The sequence below is a fragment of the Oncorhynchus mykiss genome, chromosome 25 (genome assembly GCF_057628025.1).
Source record: "Oncorhynchus mykiss isolate SJ-2025 chromosome 25, ASM5762802v1, whole genome shotgun sequence".
In the NCBI taxonomy this organism is placed as follows: domain Eukaryota; kingdom Metazoa; phylum Chordata; class Actinopteri; order Salmoniformes; family Salmonidae; genus Oncorhynchus; species Oncorhynchus mykiss.
The window spans coordinates 22,374,818-22,392,235 of record NC_143046.1 but is presented as its reverse complement, the minus strand read 5'-3'; the positions used below and the strand labels follow the sequence as shown (position 1 = coordinate 22,392,235).

The 17,418-nt window shown below is 41.1% G+C and overlaps 3 protein-coding genes across 4 annotated transcripts; all 3 read right to left on the bottom strand.

Moving 5' to 3' along the window:
- Positions 1 to 1,195: 1,195 nt before the first annotated feature.
- LOC118946068 (heterogeneous nuclear ribonucleoprotein A0-like) lies at positions 1,196 to 9,978 on the bottom strand. 2 transcript variants are annotated; one of them, XR_005041238.2, is made up of 3 exons: positions 7,672 to 9,978; positions 1,713 to 1,843; positions 1,196 to 1,442 (listed from the first exon to the last, which is right to left on the bottom strand). XR_005041238.2 is itself a non-coding variant. In XM_021583595.3 (1 exon), exon 1 carries the CDS (start codon positions 8,414 to 8,416, stop codon positions 7,589 to 7,591), a length of 828 nt encoding a protein of 275 aa, XP_021439270.2. In that variant the 5' UTR covers positions 8,417 to 9,978; the 3' UTR covers positions 6,361 to 7,588. The 2 variants fall into 2 exon arrangements, 1 of the variants encoding a protein (XP_021439270.2); XM_021583595.3 differs by lacking the exons at positions 1,196 to 1,442; positions 1,713 to 1,843 and having other exon boundaries at positions 6,361 to 9,978.
- Positions 9,246 to 11,018, bottom strand: LOC110504782 (heterogeneous nuclear ribonucleoprotein A0). Its single transcript, XM_021583594.3, has one exon. It carries the CDS (start codon positions 10,983 to 10,985, stop codon positions 10,083 to 10,085), a length of 903 nt encoding a protein of 300 aa, XP_021439269.1. The 5' UTR covers positions 10,986 to 11,018; the 3' UTR covers positions 9,246 to 10,082.
- Positions 11,019 to 12,218: 1,200 nt separating this feature from the next.
- On the bottom strand, positions 12,219 to 15,311 carry LOC110504781 (heterogeneous nuclear ribonucleoprotein A0). Its single transcript, XM_021583593.3, has 2 exons — positions 14,143 to 15,311; positions 12,219 to 12,570 (listed from the first exon to the last, which is right to left on the bottom strand). The coding sequence occupies exon 1, from the start codon at positions 15,249 to 15,251 to the stop codon at positions 14,319 to 14,321; it is 933 nt and encodes a 310-aa protein (XP_021439268.1). The 5' UTR covers positions 15,252 to 15,311; the 3' UTR covers positions 12,219 to 12,570; positions 14,143 to 14,318.
- Positions 15,312 to 17,418: the final 2,107 nt, after the last annotated feature.

Here is a 17,418-nt window from a genome sequence, read left to right as displayed (position 1 = left end):
ATCTTTCCCTCGATCCTGACTAGTCTCCCAGTCCCTGCCGCTGAAAAACATCCCCACAGCATGATGCTGCCAGGTTTCCTCCAGAAGTAACGCTTGGCATTCAGGCCAAAGAGTTCAATCTTGGTTTCATCAGACCAGAGAATCTTCTTTCTCATGGTCTGAGAGTCCTTTAGGTGCTTTTTGGCAAACTCCAAGTGGGCTGGCGTGTGCTTTTTAGTGAGGAGTGGTTTCCATCTGGCCACTCTACCATGAAGGCCCGATTGGTGGAGTGCTGCAGAAATGGTTGTCCTTATGGAAGGTTCTCCCATCATCACAGAGGAACTCTGGAGCTCTGTCAGAGTGACCATCGGGTTCTTGGTCACCTCCCCCGACTGCTCAGCTTGGCCGGGCGGCCAGCTCTAGGAAGAGTCTTTGTGATTCCAAACTTCTTCCATTTAAGAATCATGGATGCCACTGTGTTCTTGGGGCCCATCAATGCTGCAGACTTTTTTTGGTACCTTTCCCCAGATCTGTGCCTCGGCACAATACTGTCTCGGAGCTCTACGGACAATTAATTATACCTCAATGACTTGCTTTTTGCTCTGACTGTGAGACATTATGCCTTTCCAAATCATGTCCAATTAAGATAATTTACCACAGGTGGACTCCCAAGTTCTAGAAACATCTCAATGATGACCAATGGAAACAGGATGTACTTGAACTCAATTTTGAGTCTCATAGCAAAGGATCTGAATACTAATGTAAATAAGATATTTCTTTTTAGTTTTTTATACATTTGCAAAAATGTCTCAAAACCTGTTCTCGCTTTGTCATTTTGGGGTATTGTATGTAGATTGATGTGGATTTATTTAATCCATTTTAGAATAAGGCTGTAACGTAACAAAATGTGGAAAAAGTCAAGGGGTCTGAATACTTGTATAAGCTAAACAACATTACTTTGTTTGAGTGAACTATTGTGAATAGACTAACTATCTCACTCAACGCTTTAGCTAGCAAAATAGCGTAGAAGCTATTGGCTAGCCTGAGGGTCAGCAAACTTGAAATGTGATCATGTGTTTCACTTTGTTTACAAGACATGGTTCAAGGTGGCTTACAAGATAAAACAGCATGCATCTAAAATGACATTTTAAAAAAGGAGCTTAGTACACGGTCATAAGCACCACTTGACATTTTAGAAGAATTATCCATGTATACGTTTTTTTTTAAATCGATGTTTATTGAATTGACTAATAACCATTCGACTACAGTACAAGCAGTGCAATTGATTCCACATACTGGAATACAAAACAAGGATACACATCTGAATGATTCAGTGAAAGTTTCAACTTTCCCAACAGATGGATATTAGGTCCTTCAAAAAACCTGCATCTTTCACAGACATCTTTTTTCATCCTGTGATGACAGGACCACAAGAGCTGGATCAGCACAGTCTTGGGTCACACCTGTCAAAATACATTGGAATTTGATAACCATTAAAACAATTATAAAACCCATGTAGTACCCAGTTAGCTATACATTGGCACTTTAACCAAAATAGTAATTAACCCTTTATGAGCAAAGAAATGCTGCCCTCCATAGGCTAAAGACAAAAAACATAAGGACGTTCCTTTGACTTAAATTAAGCACTGTGAATCAATGAAAATGTGTAGGCCATATCAAAGTATGTGCATGTAAACAAAATGCATCTGTAATAAGAGAATTAGTAAACTCACCTTAGTCGTCCCGATGCCATAGACAAGAGTTTTCCTCCTCTTGTCCTCATCTTGGTCCAATCCATCCCTGGCAATCCATTAACCAGCAGGACATAGGAAGAATGTGTCATAATCTATCAATTTTGACAACTCTGTGGAAAGTAAGAGAACATTTTTGAAATTGTCATCCAGACAGATAAAAAATATGTTTCCCAGTGAAGTGGAATAGGCCCAGGACTATTTCAATGATGCATGTATTGTAACAAACCTGATATCCTATGGAAGTATATCCTATTCAGCTGGAATTCTAGAGCTCGGAATACCCTGGAGATTCCCATGACATAGAAGACACAGCCAAGGTATCCAGCCTATTTGTTCACCAAGGGCCCGATTCCAACCCAAGTTAAGCGCATGTAAATGGAACATAATTCCCTTTCTATGCACCTCTCTCCATGCGTATTCTGAACTTGAATATAAGCATGAGAATAGTATTCTATTCACCTACTATTTGTTTTGGGTGGAGATTGAATAAATTAAGGTGTGGCGGAGGTGTGTCAACAGATATGCTGTATTCTGACCTTAACTTAATTCCACCACTTTTACGCGTGAGGAAACCATGAATAAGGTCGAGCAAACCTACAGGTTTCAATTGGAAAAAGCATCCACTTAAATTTTTATTAGAAATAACACTGACTGTAATTTACAACTTAAGAGCTAGGTAAATGAGTAATCCGTTTGGATAAGGGAATTGTAAATATAAATGACACTCGGTTTAGATATATTTTACCTTATAGTCGCTGGAGACAAATGTAAAACAAGTCATATGGCAGCAAACTGAAGCATATCAACTTTCCTACTGTAAAGTTTATAAAATGCTGTGCCATTATGCAGAATTTAAATTGTACAGCCTTTTGACTTGCAGGGATGGCCACTCAAATGTTTTAAACATAGGCTACCCCATCTTTCTCAGTTTCCTACTTCTATCATGTTAAATGTTAGCCACTATTAGTATCGATCGTCAGTAGGCCTAATAACACATATTCAACTGCCAATTTACTGATAGTTCCCTTCAGTTGGTATAACCTACATTATCATTCCATTTAATGACATTGTTTCGTTTACCTTAATTTGCTTCCTCTGTAAACGCCGTCATGACCATGTGGTTGTTGCTGAGGATCATTAGTAACAGTTGATTATACACACTACATGACCAAAAGCATGTGGACACCTGCTCATTGAACATCTCATTCTAAAATCATGGGCATAAATATGGAGTTGGTCCCCCTTTTGCTGGTATAACAGCCTCCACTCTTCTGAAAAGGCTCTCCACTTGATGTTGGAACATTGTTGCGGAGACTTGCTTCCATTCAGCCACAAGAACATTAGTGAGGTCGGACACTGATGTTGGGCAATTAGGACTGACTCGCAGTCAGCGTTCCAATTCATCCCAAATGTGTTCGATGAGGTTGAGGTCAGGGTTCTGTGCAAGCCAGTCAAGTTCTTCCACACCGATCTTGATGAACCATTTATGGACCTCGCTTTGTGCACGGTGGCATTCTCATGCTGAAACAGGAAAGGGTATTCCCCAAACTGTTGCCCCAAAGCTGGAAGCACAGAATCGACGAGAATGTCATTATATGCTTTAGCGTTAAGATTTCCCTTCAATGGAACTAAGGGGCCTAGTTCGAACCATGAAAAACAGCCCCAGACCATTATTTCTCATCCACCAAACTTTACAGTTGGCACTATGCATTCGGGCAGGTAACGTTCTCCTGGCATCCGCCAAACCCAGATGCGTCCGTCGGACTGCCAGATGGTGAAGCGTGATTCATCACTCCAGAGAGCACGTTTCCACTGCTCCAGAGTCCAATGGTGGCGAGCTTTACACAACTCCAGCCGACGATTGGCATTGTGCATGGTGATCTTAGGCTTGTGTGCAGCTGCTCGTCCATGGAAACCCATTTCATGAAGCTCCCAACGAACAGTTATTGTGCTGAAGTTGCTTCCAGAGGCAGTTTGGAACTCGGGAGTGAGTGTTGCAACAGAAGACTTTTATGCGTGACACGCTTCAGCACTCAGTGGTCCTATTCTGTGAGCTTGTGTGGCCTACCACTTCGTGGCTGAGCCGTTGTTGTTCCTAGACGTTTCCACTTCACAATAACAGCACTTACAGATGACCAGGGCAGCTCCAGCAGGGCAGAAATTTGACAAACTGACTTGTTGGAAAGGTGGCATCCTATGACACTGCCAGGTAGAATGTCACTGATCTCTTCAGTAAGGCCATTCTATTGGCAATATTTGTCTATGGAGATTGCATGGCTGTGTGCTCGATTTAATAAACCTGCCAGCAACGGTGTGGTTGAAATAGCCGAATCCACTCATTTGAAGGGGTGTACACATACTTTTGTGTGTATACATACAGTTGAAGTCAGAAGTCTACCTAAACTTAGGTTCGAATCATTAAAACTCGTTTTTCAAACACTACACAAATGTCTTGTTAACAAACTATAGTATTGGCAAGTCAGTTAGGACATCTACTTTGTGCATGACACAAGTCATTTTTCCAACAATTGTTCACAGACAGATTATTTCACTTTTAACTCACTGTATCACAATTCCAGTAGTCAGATGTTTACATACACTACGTTGACTGTGCCTTTAAACAGCTTGGAAAATTCCAGAAAATGTCATGGCTTTAGAAGCTTCTGATAGGCTAATTGACATCATTTGAGTCAATTGGAAGTGTACCTGTGGATGTATTTCAAGGCCTACCTTCATACTCAGTGCCTATTCGCTTGACATCATGGGAAAGTCAAAAGAAATCAGCCAAGACCTCAGAAAAAAAATTGTAGACCTCCACAAGTCTGGTTCATCCATGGGAGCAATTTCCATAAGCCTGAAGGTACCATGTTCATCTGTACAAACAATAGTACGCAAGTATAAACACCATGGAACCACGCAGCCGTCATACTGCTCAGGAAGGAGACTCGTTCTGTCTCCTAGAGATGAACGTACTTTAAATCAATCACAGAACAACTGCAAAGGACCTTGTGAAGATGCTGGAGGAAACAAGTACAAAAGTATCTATATCCACAGTAAAACGAGTCCTATATTGACATAACCTGAAAGGCCGCTCAGCAAGGAAAAAGCCACTGCTCCAAAACCGCCATAAAAAAGCCAGACTACGGTTTGCAACTGCAAATGGAGACAAAGATCATACTTTTTGGAAAAATATCCTCTGGTCTGATGAAACAAAAATAGAACTGTTTAGCCATAATGACCATTGTTATGCTTGGAGGAAAAAGGGGGAGGCTTGCAAGCCGAAGAACCCCATCCCAACCGTGTAGCACAGGGGTGGCAGCATCATGTTGTGGGGGTGCATTGCTGCAGGAGGGACTGGTGCACTTCATAAAATAGATGGCATCATGAGGAACAAAAATGATGTGGATATACTGAAGAAACATCTCATGAGATCAGTCAGGAAGTTAAAGCTTGGTCACAAATGGGTCTTCCAAATTATACAATGAACCCAAGCATACTTCCAAAGTTGTGGGAAATGGCTTAAGGACAACAAAGTCAAGGTATTGGAGTGGCCATCAAAAGCTCTGACCTCAATCCTATAGAAAATGTGTGGGCAGAACTGAAAAAGAGTATGCGAGCAAGGAGGCCTTACAAACCTGACTCAGTTACACCAGCCGGAATTCACCCAACTTATTGTGGGAAGCTTGTGGAAGGCTACCCAAAACATTAAACAATTTAAAGGCAATGCTACCAAGTACTAATTGAGTGTATGTAAACTTTTGACCCACTGGGAATGTGATGAAAGAAATAAAAGCTGAAATAAATCACTCCACTATTATTCTGACATTTCACATTCTTAAAATAAAGTGGTGATCCTAACTGACCTAAGACAGGGATTTATTTTTACTATGATTAAATGTCCGGAATTGTGAAAAACTGAGTTTTAAATGTATTTGGCTAAGGTGTATGTAAACTTCCAACTTCAACTGTATATATAGCATGTAGGCTAATTAAATCGTTATGGAGCAGAGCGCAAACCAAGCCATAACTGTTTCAACCCAACAAATGGCGGAACACTTGGCTGTATCATAGTTCAATGGTTAGTGCAGGCAATCGATAAGGGTATAACTTACTATTGTACACTATTCTCCCTATTATAATGTGCTCGAATTAAATGTATTAGGAACCACACCTGCAAAGCCTGTTGCACACCTTCATAAGGTATGTCTGAATATCAGCTACTGAGAAGTGCGTAGGAAAGTTGTGTGTAAGAAAGGCGTCATTTCCTAAATCGGAATCGGGCCCGTAGAGCTTTGGAACAGAGCTCTAGCATTAATTTCATGGAGGAATAAAGACATTCTGGATGTAATACATATATGTTCAAAGACAGATATATAGTCTATTCATTACTCTACCAAATCTGCTTGATTGAATATATTTTTTGGGACCTAAGAGCTACTTGAATATCAAACATGAGTGGCTAGCAAATCCAATTAGTATGAAGAATACATTCATCAAAATCTAGGAATTAATTTTAAGGTGCTTAAAGAACAAACCCTGATAACGTTTTCTGTACCACAGCAGGTTACTTACTGTTGTTTCATACCCTAAGTTTTACCTGATTTAATTCAAAGTACTTAAGGTCTAATTCATTTCTATATAGAAGGGTTTATTAGATGGATATATTACACACAGTTTACTGAAAAACAATAATAAGTTTAACTCTGTTCACCAAAAATACACAACACAGAAGCATAAAGATATATCCTTGTTACTGAAATATTTGTGGTTCTACAGTAAAATAGAAAAACTGGAAAGCTTAGGTAACATCTGTTTACAGAATTTGAAGTAGTTGAGAAGTGAGAATATGTAATGGTTAACAACTATAACATAATGATCATAGTAATGTTACAATGATTTAATATTCAAACTAAATGGGAATCACAAATCAAACACTACAACAAATAGCCTATATTTCAGTAACAGCAGTGAACCTTGAATACTTAAAGTGTGACCTAGTCCTTATAGTCCAAAATAAATACTGTGTGGAGATTCCCCTTTGAAACCAAATGGTATTCGGCAGATATGTCATATACTTTGGTATAGTGCAGGGGCAAGTAAGAAATGTATGGGCAAAATAACTTAAGTTACCTTTAAAACTACTTAGATGCAGAAAAGGACGTCATCAAGTTCACTGCAATTGACTACATGGCTAAGTCAAACAAGGGGTCCCAAATTAATAAACACTCCAACTTAAATACAAATATTTTAAAACAAAATGTAATTTAGTTACAACACATTAAAGTAAATATAACAGATCTACGATAACAAGCAGAGACGTATTAACTTAATTTTTACAGCATCTTGGCAAAATATAAACAGTGGTCCACTGCTCAAAATAAAAGAATCCAAAGGAGTAGGTAGTCCTATTACTTGTGGTGGATGGACAATGGCCATTTAGAGCTAAGTTATTTGAGAACTTTGGAGTGATGACATCTGCCTCCTAGAGCTCAGTAGTTGCTATGGGGTGAAGACATCTGCCTTCTAGAGAGAGATCTGTAGTTGCTATGGAGGTGAAGATAGCTGTCTCCTAGAGAAATGTTGTTGCTATGAAGGTGGAGACATCTGCAGTTGCTATGAAGGTGGAGACATCTGCCCCACAAATAATCTGTAGTTAGCTGCTAGATGGCCCTAACGTTGCCTATTTGGGTCAGCCTTGAATAGAGAATACTGTAGTAACTTTCCTGTCTGAACCACTCGGGCTGTGTTCAGTCACTCTCGTACCATTATAGAACGCTTGGTGGGAACTATGTTATGAGGGTGTAATAATTTTTGCTAAGGGAACGAGGCTGCTTTGAGTAAGATTAGCTGGGGCTCTAGTAAGCGCCATCGTACCCCCCCCTGCCGTAACCACCACCACCTCGGGTGTAAGGTGCGCTACTTCTGCCCGAGTAATTACCTTTCATGGGGCCATAATTAGATGACTGGTCGCTATAGCCACCTCCAAAATCACTGTAGCCGTTCCCACCGTAGCCACCCATTTGGTCACCATAGCCTCCACTGTACCCCACGCCGTATCCACCGTCACTGCCTCCATAACCTCCTCCATAGCCACCACCGTATCCATTTTGAAACCTTCCTCCCCTCCCGCCACGGGTGCCAGCAGCCTGCATTTCTTGCTTGGTGAGGGCTTTTTTCACCTCTACTTTATGGCCATTTATATGGTGGAACTTCAGTACCACCGCTTTGTCGGCAGAATCATAATCTTCGAAATAAACAAAACCAAACCCCCTCTTCTTACCAGTTTGATTATCGCTAATAACCTCGGCCTTCTCGATAGTACCGAACTGAGAGAAGTACTCGTTCAGATGTCCATCCTCTATGTCTTCTTTCAGACCCCCGATAAATATTTTCTTAACCTTAGCCAGAGCCTCAGGTTTTCCCGCATCTTCACGTGCCACTGCCCTTTTCAGTTCAACATTGTTTCCGTCCAGGGCATGAGGCCGGGCGGACATTGCAGCGTCTGCCTCATCAGCAGTAGCATAGGTTACAAAACCAAAACAGCGAGACCGCTGTAGTTGCTGGTTCTGAACAACTACGCAGTCGGTCAGCTGGCCATACTGTTCAAAGTGTTTACGAAGACCACCGTCAGTGGTGTGAACATTTAGTCCGCCAATAAAGAGCTTGCAGAGTTGATTTTCCATCTCGCTTTGATGCAATTTATATGGTTATGTCAACGCATAGACTTTTGACAGTGCTTCTTTTGGTGTCTAAAATGGCGGATGTAGACAAATGGTTGGCGTCGACGTAATGCTTACACGTCTACGAGCCTCCTAGGGGCGAGCTATTGTAAATTGATTAACTACATTCTAGCAAAAAGTTACCCATTTTGCAGCTTTCCATAATCATAAGGACCTAATGATCGGGCACATAGGAATACAATTTGGACAGGACAAAAACTAGAATACAATCGTATGGACTGGTTTACATTTGGCAAGGTATGTAGCTAAACAAAAAGGTGTTGATATGTTTTATAAACTGCGTGGGTCAAGCCCTGACAGCCATGGTATAATCAGACAACGCAGCGTACCTGGATACAGCCCTTAGCCATGGTATATTGGCCATATACCAGACCCCTTCATGCCTTATTGTATAGCCAATGTACTGGAGAAAAATAATCCTCACTGCTATCCAATCAAATTAGATGTCAGACAACCAAAAATCCCACATTGATTAGGATAGAACTAATATTAGAAAAGACCGCCTTTGGTAGTGTAATGGTCTTGCCTCCAATCAAGTTTGTCACTCCTCCCTCAAGGAGGACTGGTTGTAGACAGCGCAACAGGAAATTCTGGAAGGTCTGAAACAATTTTATTTTTTTATGCATGAATGTAGGCCAGTTTCACACGTGCCAGATTAGTCTATTCCTGAACAGGAAAGTAACCAGTGATGGTGTTTCATTCTGTAGGGTGCGCAACCGCCTCGTGATATAACCGATCCTGAATAATCCTTTTGAAACAAAATGCCATATGGTTAAATTGACAACATTAAAAACTTTATTACAGGCAAAGGAGTGAGACTCAAGAGTCAACTAATTCAGGATTTTAGTAACATTCCACAACTGCATTGATTTACAAGGTATTGAACAGCACATATTGGACGGAGAAAAGCATTAGGAGGTAACCATTAAAAACAATAACCATAGTTCTTTCAATTCCTCAAAACACTGTCACGAAATTTTATGATCTTAAACCACTCAAGCATTCATGAAGATTGCTTTAAACTCCATTAATACCCCTGAGTTTCATGTTGCAAAGCAATTTGACTTGTTATTAACCTTGCCGGTACTAAGGACAGAGCACAGGTGTCAAACTCATTCCACAGAAGGCCAAGTGTCTTAGCTCCTCCCTTGTACTTGATGAATTAAGGTCAATAATTAGTAAGGAACTCCCCACACTGAAGCCTAGGGCTAATTGAAAAGGGGGGGAAAGGCTGGAAACACTAGACCCTCCATTGAACGAGTTTGACACCCCTGACATACAGTATCATAGGAAAGTCTTGAAGCGGGGACGTTAACTACAATTTAATAAAAATAAAAAAAAATGTTTAAAGAACCACGAAACTACATCGACAAGTCATAAAGTTGAACTGGTAACAAAGTCCATAATGTCTTTAGTAACGCCGCCTAGGGACAATGGTGTAGTCCAGATGGAGGGAGTAGGATAGGGGTTAAATCAGGGTGGGTGAGGGGCGCGAGTCCTTTTAAATTGGAGCAACAAAGAAATAGGGCACTCTGGCCCGTGTGTAAATTCAGTTCATTGAATCAGAAATTATGAACATTTCAAATTGGGGTTGAGAGGTCAACGGCATCTAATAACCACCATATCCACCCCTGCCATAGCCACCGGCACCTCCACGGGAGTACGGTGCAGCGCTCCTGCCTGAATAGCTACCCCCCTTCATTGCACCATAACCGGAAGACTGCTGACCATAATCTCCGCCAAAGTCATTGTAACCGTTCCCACCATAACTGCCCCCCATTTGATCGCCATAACCTCCTCCGTATCCCCCTTGGTTACCGTAACCACCTCCGTTGCCGTATCCTCCACCGTAGCCGCCATCGTTTCCTCCATAGCCACCGCCATAGCTGCCGTAGCCGCCACCTCTTCCGCCGTCGTAGCCATTTTGAGACCCCCTCATTCCTCTCCCACCCCGGCCACCACGACCACCGGCTGACTGCATCTCTTGTTTGGTGAGGGCCTTCTTCACCTCCACTTTGTGTCCGTTGATGGTGTGGAACTTCAGCACTACCGCTTTGTCGGCAGAGTCATTATCTTCGAAGTAGACAAAGCCGAATCCCCTTTTTTTGAAAGTCTCTTTGTCGCTGATGACTTCGGCCTTCTCAATTGCGCCGAATTGAGAGAAATAATCATTCAGATGTTCGTCTTCAATGTCGTCTTTCAGCCCACCAATAAATATTTTCTTTACTTTGGCGAGTGCCTCTGGCCTACCAGCATCTTCCCGTGCAACGGCCCTTTTTAACTCCACGTTGGTACCATCGACGACATGTGGCCTGGCGGCCATGGCTGCGTCGGCCTCCTCCGCACTTGAGTAGGTTACAAAGCCGAAACAGCGGGACCTTTGTAGCTGCTGGTTTTGGACCACTACGCAGTCGGTTAACTGGCCGTACTGCTCGAAATGTTGACGAAGGCCATCGTCTGTAGTCTCGACGTTCAAGCCACCGACAAATAGTTTGCAAAGTTGGTTCGTCATGATTACTAGCAGAGTTGTTTTACAGCAAATAAAATGTAACCTGACAAAATCGCATCGCTTTAAAAGAAGCTACCGGCGACGCAATGACGTCTGGCGTAGGTTTGGAAATACGTCAACAGTTCTGATTGGTTGTTCCCTTCAAATCCCACCCTAATTTTATTCAAATTGCCGTTCTCATCATTTGTAAATTCATCCTTCTCGTTTCAATCTATTCATATGTAATGATCTGAATATCCATTATCTATTTAGCTTTCACTAATCCAGGTCTTTATTCACATCAGTACTCTGGTCTCTGGCCTGACATTCATGTCAGTTCTGTTCTAGCACATGACACTGCTGTGCGCATTCAAAGCAGTATTGATGCCAAAGATTTTTGGTTGATGCTCATTTGTGGACGACCTTTCATTCTGAACTACATTTGTTACTCCATTGTTCCCCCTAACCATTAAAAAAGACTGGCATTCAAGTGAAGAAAAAAAAAATAGGCAACTTGAATACATTCATTCAGCAGACACTCTTATCCAGGAGGTCTTACAGTAAGAAAAGCATAAACTATAACACGAGAGCTGTAATGTTTTGTATATGTTTTATACATTTTGACATTTGAGGACAAAAACATCTTACCTTCAGAAGAGTATATATTTTTCATACTGGTCCACTGTAGGAATTGAACCAAAAACCCTGGCTGTTGGAAGCACCATGCTCTACCAACTGAGCCACAGGGGATTAGTGAGTGCAGATAATCTTGACAGTGCTCAGCATGCCACAAAGCGGTTGAATTGCATACATAAATGTATTTTTCTAAGAAAATACTAGTGTCCATCTTTCCTATTCATTTAGGATTGAGGTATAACACTACATATGCCATGCAATATAGGCCCATTTTAGGATCTGAAAACATCTGCCTAAATTTAATTTGAATTAACAGTTACAGTACAAGTAATTGTGCATCAATAACTGCATGAGACAGGCAGCCCAATTCAGAGCATTCACTTTGAACTTCATCTTTGGAGCTCAGAGGTTGAGATTCACTGTACCTGGCACTATTAAACTAAGATCTAATGACTGCTCAAAATAGCAAATTAGTGGACTAATAGAAATGGGCTACATGTCCAAAGTTCAGTAAATGTAACTTGAACATTGGAAGAGTTAGTGCAATCCAAAGGCAAAAACTACCATACAATAATATTGCCCTTCAAACCCATAACACATGTCCCAATAAAACAATGTAAATCTTTAAAAAAATAGTTTTATTTAAAATTGCAGCAAATTAAAAGCATAGCACACCAAAGCCATCATTGGTGTCCATTTATCCATAGTATGCAATGATCTAACATTTATGACCCACTTTCCTACAATGGGTAAGAACAAAATAAGTAGTCAATTACGTCACCCTCCTAGATTGACTAGAATAAACCCACTGGCAATCATTAAAACCTGGTAAAAACAAATATTTTAATGCAGAATGTCCAGGGGTTCCAAATCACCCATGGAGGTGGGACAGCCTTAACTGCAATCCCCCAGTCCTGAAGGAAACCAAGGCTTTGCCAGATTGGTGTCCTGGCAGTCAGGTCACCATGGCTACCTGGAGGAGAGAGGAAAAGGGTAAAGAATGAGACAGTGCAGAAAAATACATCAAGCCAAGTCAGGAGGTAACACCATGTGCCATTCCATATATTTGCATTAATGTAGGAAGTGCACTTAGTCTCCTCAGACCATTATTTTAGATTATTTAGGACCAAGTAAGTGCAGTAAAATCCCCTCTTAAAAGATGCATAAGGCCAAAGACCAACTACTGATAAATGCAAAAAACTATCAATAAATTAATCCTAATCAGTACAGTTGAGTACCATTTCAAATCCATATCTTTAATACTTGACCAACACATAGTGAAGACAGTTTGATTTACATACCTAGTTTGCTGATGTGATCCTAAAGAGATATTTCAGAGTCCTATGACAATCGACCCCAGGTATAGAACAGGGTCCCTGTATAAAGTCAAACTGCTACTGCTATGTTGACGTACTTGGATAACAGTATGAACACCTAAATGTAGGAATCAAAGATAAATATGAGAGCCCTCAGGTCCACAAGTTAAAAGCCAGTTAACTTTATGGAACAATTTATGTTATTGCCAACCAACAAAGCCTCCATGCATTGGTCATGGGCAAACTTAACTGCAATCCATTCTTCACCCCCTTAGCTGGGAAGAGCAATGGAAGAAACGCCATGAAGCTAATATTAAATATATATCAAATTAATCACATAATATAACCAATCAGAAGTAGACTTAGAGGGATAGTTCGGGATTTTTACGAGGCCCACTACTTCTCCAGTGATATGAACTTGTAGACACCATTAATATGCACCTGCGTGCAGCTTGAAGGAAGTATTGGCGCTCGAAAGTACCAACTGCCTTCATACTGCACGCTGATGATTACAAATGGTATACCTTGATTTGACTTTGGGGAAGTAGATCAAGCTGTCAAAAACCTGAACTATCCATTTAAGACATCCTGGTAAAATGAGTAAAATAACTAAGTTTGTTTAACTTTTTATTTAAAATGAACATACATATGCATACCAATGCTTAACAATTGTAGTTTGATCTTCAGACAGATTATACAATATACATGAGATATTGCTGAAGTAAATGAAAGGAACATTAAGCTGATAGCGGACGCTATGTATGTGTGTTGGGAAATTACTGTGACGTACTTCGTTGATTTACAAAACATTGTCAAGAATGAAACGTTTAAACTGGATCCGCCCCACCACCTAAGCGTCACCTAAAACCTATAGGCTAGTAGTGGATAGAATACAAATTTACATCAGAGTCATAGCTAATAAATACAACTCCATAGCACATGCGTCCCATTCCCCAAACATTGAAAAAAGATTAGATCCCAGGGAAATTCGGAACTAATTGCTTAAAATGTAGATAAGAGAAAATATAGTATCAAACAAAACAATCCTTGACTAAACTCAAAAACGAATGTACGCAAAACTAAAAAAAAAAAAAAAAAAGCAAGCCAACTAACGACAGCTACACGCCCTCAACTTGGAACAAATGATAAATGGGTTTTGCAATCGAACTTTTCTTACAGCAACAGCTGGTCGTGCTAATCGGGTTCTGGGTCGGAAGTCATCTTCCTACCTGTTTGGTTTTGAGGTCTTCTTAATGATTAGGTTTCACAGTGTCGGCATTTTGCCAGTACTTTATGGCAGATGCCCGATGACTGAATTTTTTTTAGTTCGGTTTGAGGTCGTCCGATCCGACGGTTGAGGGTGTAAAAGACATTTCTTTGCAAATAGTCTGTCGTAGCCACAGGTTTAGTAGCCGCCATAAGCCCCTCTGTTGTAGCCACCCGCACCGCCTCTGGGGGCGTATGGAGCGGGGCTCCTACCGGCATAGTTGCTGCCGCCTTTCATGGGCCCATACCCGGAGGACTGCTGGCTGTACCCACTGCCAAAGTCACTGTAGCCATTGCCGCCACCATAACCTCCCATCTGGTCGCCGTAGCCACCTCCGTAGCTTGCGCCTCCATAACCACCGCCATAGCCTCCACTTCCGTAGCCGCCACCATACCCGCCGCTATTGCCTCCGTAGCCCCCACCGAAACCGCCCCCGTAGCTGTCGTAACCACCTCTGCCGCCACCGAAGCCATTTTGTCCTCCTCTCATGCCTCTCCCCCCTCTTCCACCCCTGCCGCCACCACCAGCTTGCATCTCCTGCTTGGTGAGGGCTTTCTTCACTTCCACCTTGTGCCCATTGATGGTGTGGAACTTCACAACCACTGCCTTGTCGGCAGAGTCGTTATCTGTGAAGTGAACAAAGCCGAAACCCCTTTTCTTTCCGGTTTCCTTCTCCGCGATTACTTCGGCCTTCTCGATCTCGCCGAACTGGGAAAAATAATCATTCAGATGTTCATCTTCGATGTCGTCTTTCAATCCACCGATGAATATTTTCTTGACCTTGGCGAGTGCCTCGGGTTTACCAGCATCTTCACGAGCGACCGCTCTTTTCAACTCCACGTTGGTGCCATCAACGACATGTGGCCTAGCCGCCATTGCTGCATCGGCCTCCTCCCCGCTCGAGTAGGTAACAAAGCCGAAACAGCGGGACCTCTGTAGCTGTTTATTCACAACCACAACGCAGTCGGTCAGTTGACCATACTGCTCAAAATGCTTGCGGAGCCCGTCATCGTCGGTATCTACGTTCAATCCACCGACAAAAAGTTTGCAAAGTTGATTTGCGGCGTCCATTTCTTGACAGAAAATACTGCGTAGCTAGCTCGACAGAAAACCTGTATCAGCAAAGCTTGGAGGTGGGGAAATGGCGTCCAGGCCGTATTTATAACAAAGTTATAGTGACGTCAGACTACAGCAACATCATCGTTACGCCCCTGACATTGGAGTTGTTCAGGAGGGTAAGGTTGAAGCAAAACGCTGCGCAGATGATCGGATCTGTCGATCACAACTTCCGAAGTACTCCTTTCAATGTAATTCATATACAGGGAGGATTAGCGAATTTACGCAGCCCCTAGTCACCCGTTGATTGTTGTGAATAAACTGATAATCTTTTGTTCTTTTGATGGTTGGAAAGTAATTTTGGAAATAGTTTATTTTAATTGTATAATTAGTATCTTATTTAAATCTGTAGAACTTGACTTTCTTTTTTACATTTTATTTAACCTTTATTTAACTAGGCAAGTCAGTTAAGAACAAATTCTTCTTTACAATGACGGCAAAAGGCCTCCTGCGGGACAGGGGCCTGGGATTAAAATAAATAAATACAATATTAATATAGGACAAAACACACATCACAACAAGAGAGACAACACAACACTACATAAAGAGAGACCTAAAGACAACAACATAGCAAGGCAGCAACACATGACAACACAGCATGGTAGCAACGTAACAACAACAACATGGTAGCAACACAACATGGTACAAACATTATTGGGCACAGTCAACAGCACAAAGGTCAAGAAGATCGAGACAACAATACATCACACAAAGCAGTGAATTTCGTCCGCCCATTCACATACTTTACGCAAATTCCCCTCCTTGTATAACCCTACCTACATGTACAAATTACCTGACTAACCTGTACCCCTGCACTGGTACCCCCTGTATATAGCCTCGTTATTGTTATTTTGTTATAACAATAATTAGCATTTCACGTAATGTCTACACCTGTTGAATTCGGCCCATGTGACAAATACAAATTACTTTTGTTTTCTTTGTATCCCTTCAAATTGCTTATATAAATTGCAGTGTAAAATGATACCCCAAGCCAGCTTCCAACCAGCTATTGTATGGTTAAAGACTGTTTAGAGTGCCTTGATGTCTGAAGCATTAACATTTGAGAGAGAAAAAAACAATAACAGACATTTAAGCTAAATCATTTTCCTATGAAGTTAGTGAAAAACATTATCCTTTAACTTTGACATAATCTAAACTGCATTTGGGAAAAATGAAGAAAAATAGTAAAAGGCAACAAACTATTTATTTTCAAGGTGCACTATGGAGCTAGTGCATAAAACAAAAGTCATAATTTAATAGCATATAACCTTTACATAATCTAAAATTGAAATTATGCTGTTCCTGATGTAAATGGTTAGACTGATTGGATGTATTTGCACAACAACAGAGGTAGCGTCTGTGGTCAGCTCCTCAGACAATGGCATGGTATGCTGCTGCTCATTTGTGTTTGAATGGGGAGGCCCATATTCCCTGGAGATGCGAAATCGAGGCTTTTGGTACCACCAGTGTTCAAACTATTCTTTTCACTGATGAGCAGCCTTCATCATGTGCATCATCTTCCTCAGGTTGATTTAAGTACTCTGTCTCTTTGAATATTCCTGTTTTATGAGCTGATGGGTTAGAGACTGTTCAGTGCTCTATATATTATACACAGTGCACAATCTGGAACTATGTGGTGTTAAATATTGATATATTTATATTATATGTATATATATATTTTATTTTTATTGAAACTTTATTTAACTTATTTAACAGTTAAGAACAAATTATTATTTACATTGACAGCCTACCGGGGAACAGTGGGTTAACTGCCCTGTTCAGGAGTAGGATTACATATTTTTACCTTGTCAGCTCAGGGATTGAATCCAGCACCTTTTCGGTTATCGGCCCAATGCTCTAACCACCAGGCTACCTGCCGATATTCAGCTTATTCAGCAATATCTCCTTGTCAAGCAATTATTTTAAGACTACATGAGTTAGATCCAGGCTAGATGGTAAGAAATAACTATTTCTTTCAGCTTATGGTTAGAATATAAAAATCAAGCAGAATATCAAAGAATAGTAATACTTCCCTCTAGTGGAACACATTTGGCAACTCTGCAACACTAAGAGGCAGTACAAATGAGATAAAAGTATATCCAATCTGCTAAACCTACTAAAT

Bases quoted from the DNA above. Each gene is read 5' to 3' on its own strand.
- LOC118946068 (XM_021583595.3), bottom strand. From the start codon at position 8,416: ATGGAAAATCAACTCTGCAAGCTCTTTATTGGCGGACTAAATGTTCAC.
- LOC110504782 (XM_021583594.3), bottom strand. From the start codon at position 10,985: ATGACGAACCAACTTTGCAAACTATTTGTCGGTGGCTTGAACGTCGAG.
- LOC110504781 (XM_021583593.3), bottom strand. From the start codon at position 15,251: ATGGACGCCGCAAATCAACTTTGCAAACTTTTTGTCGGTGGATTGAAC.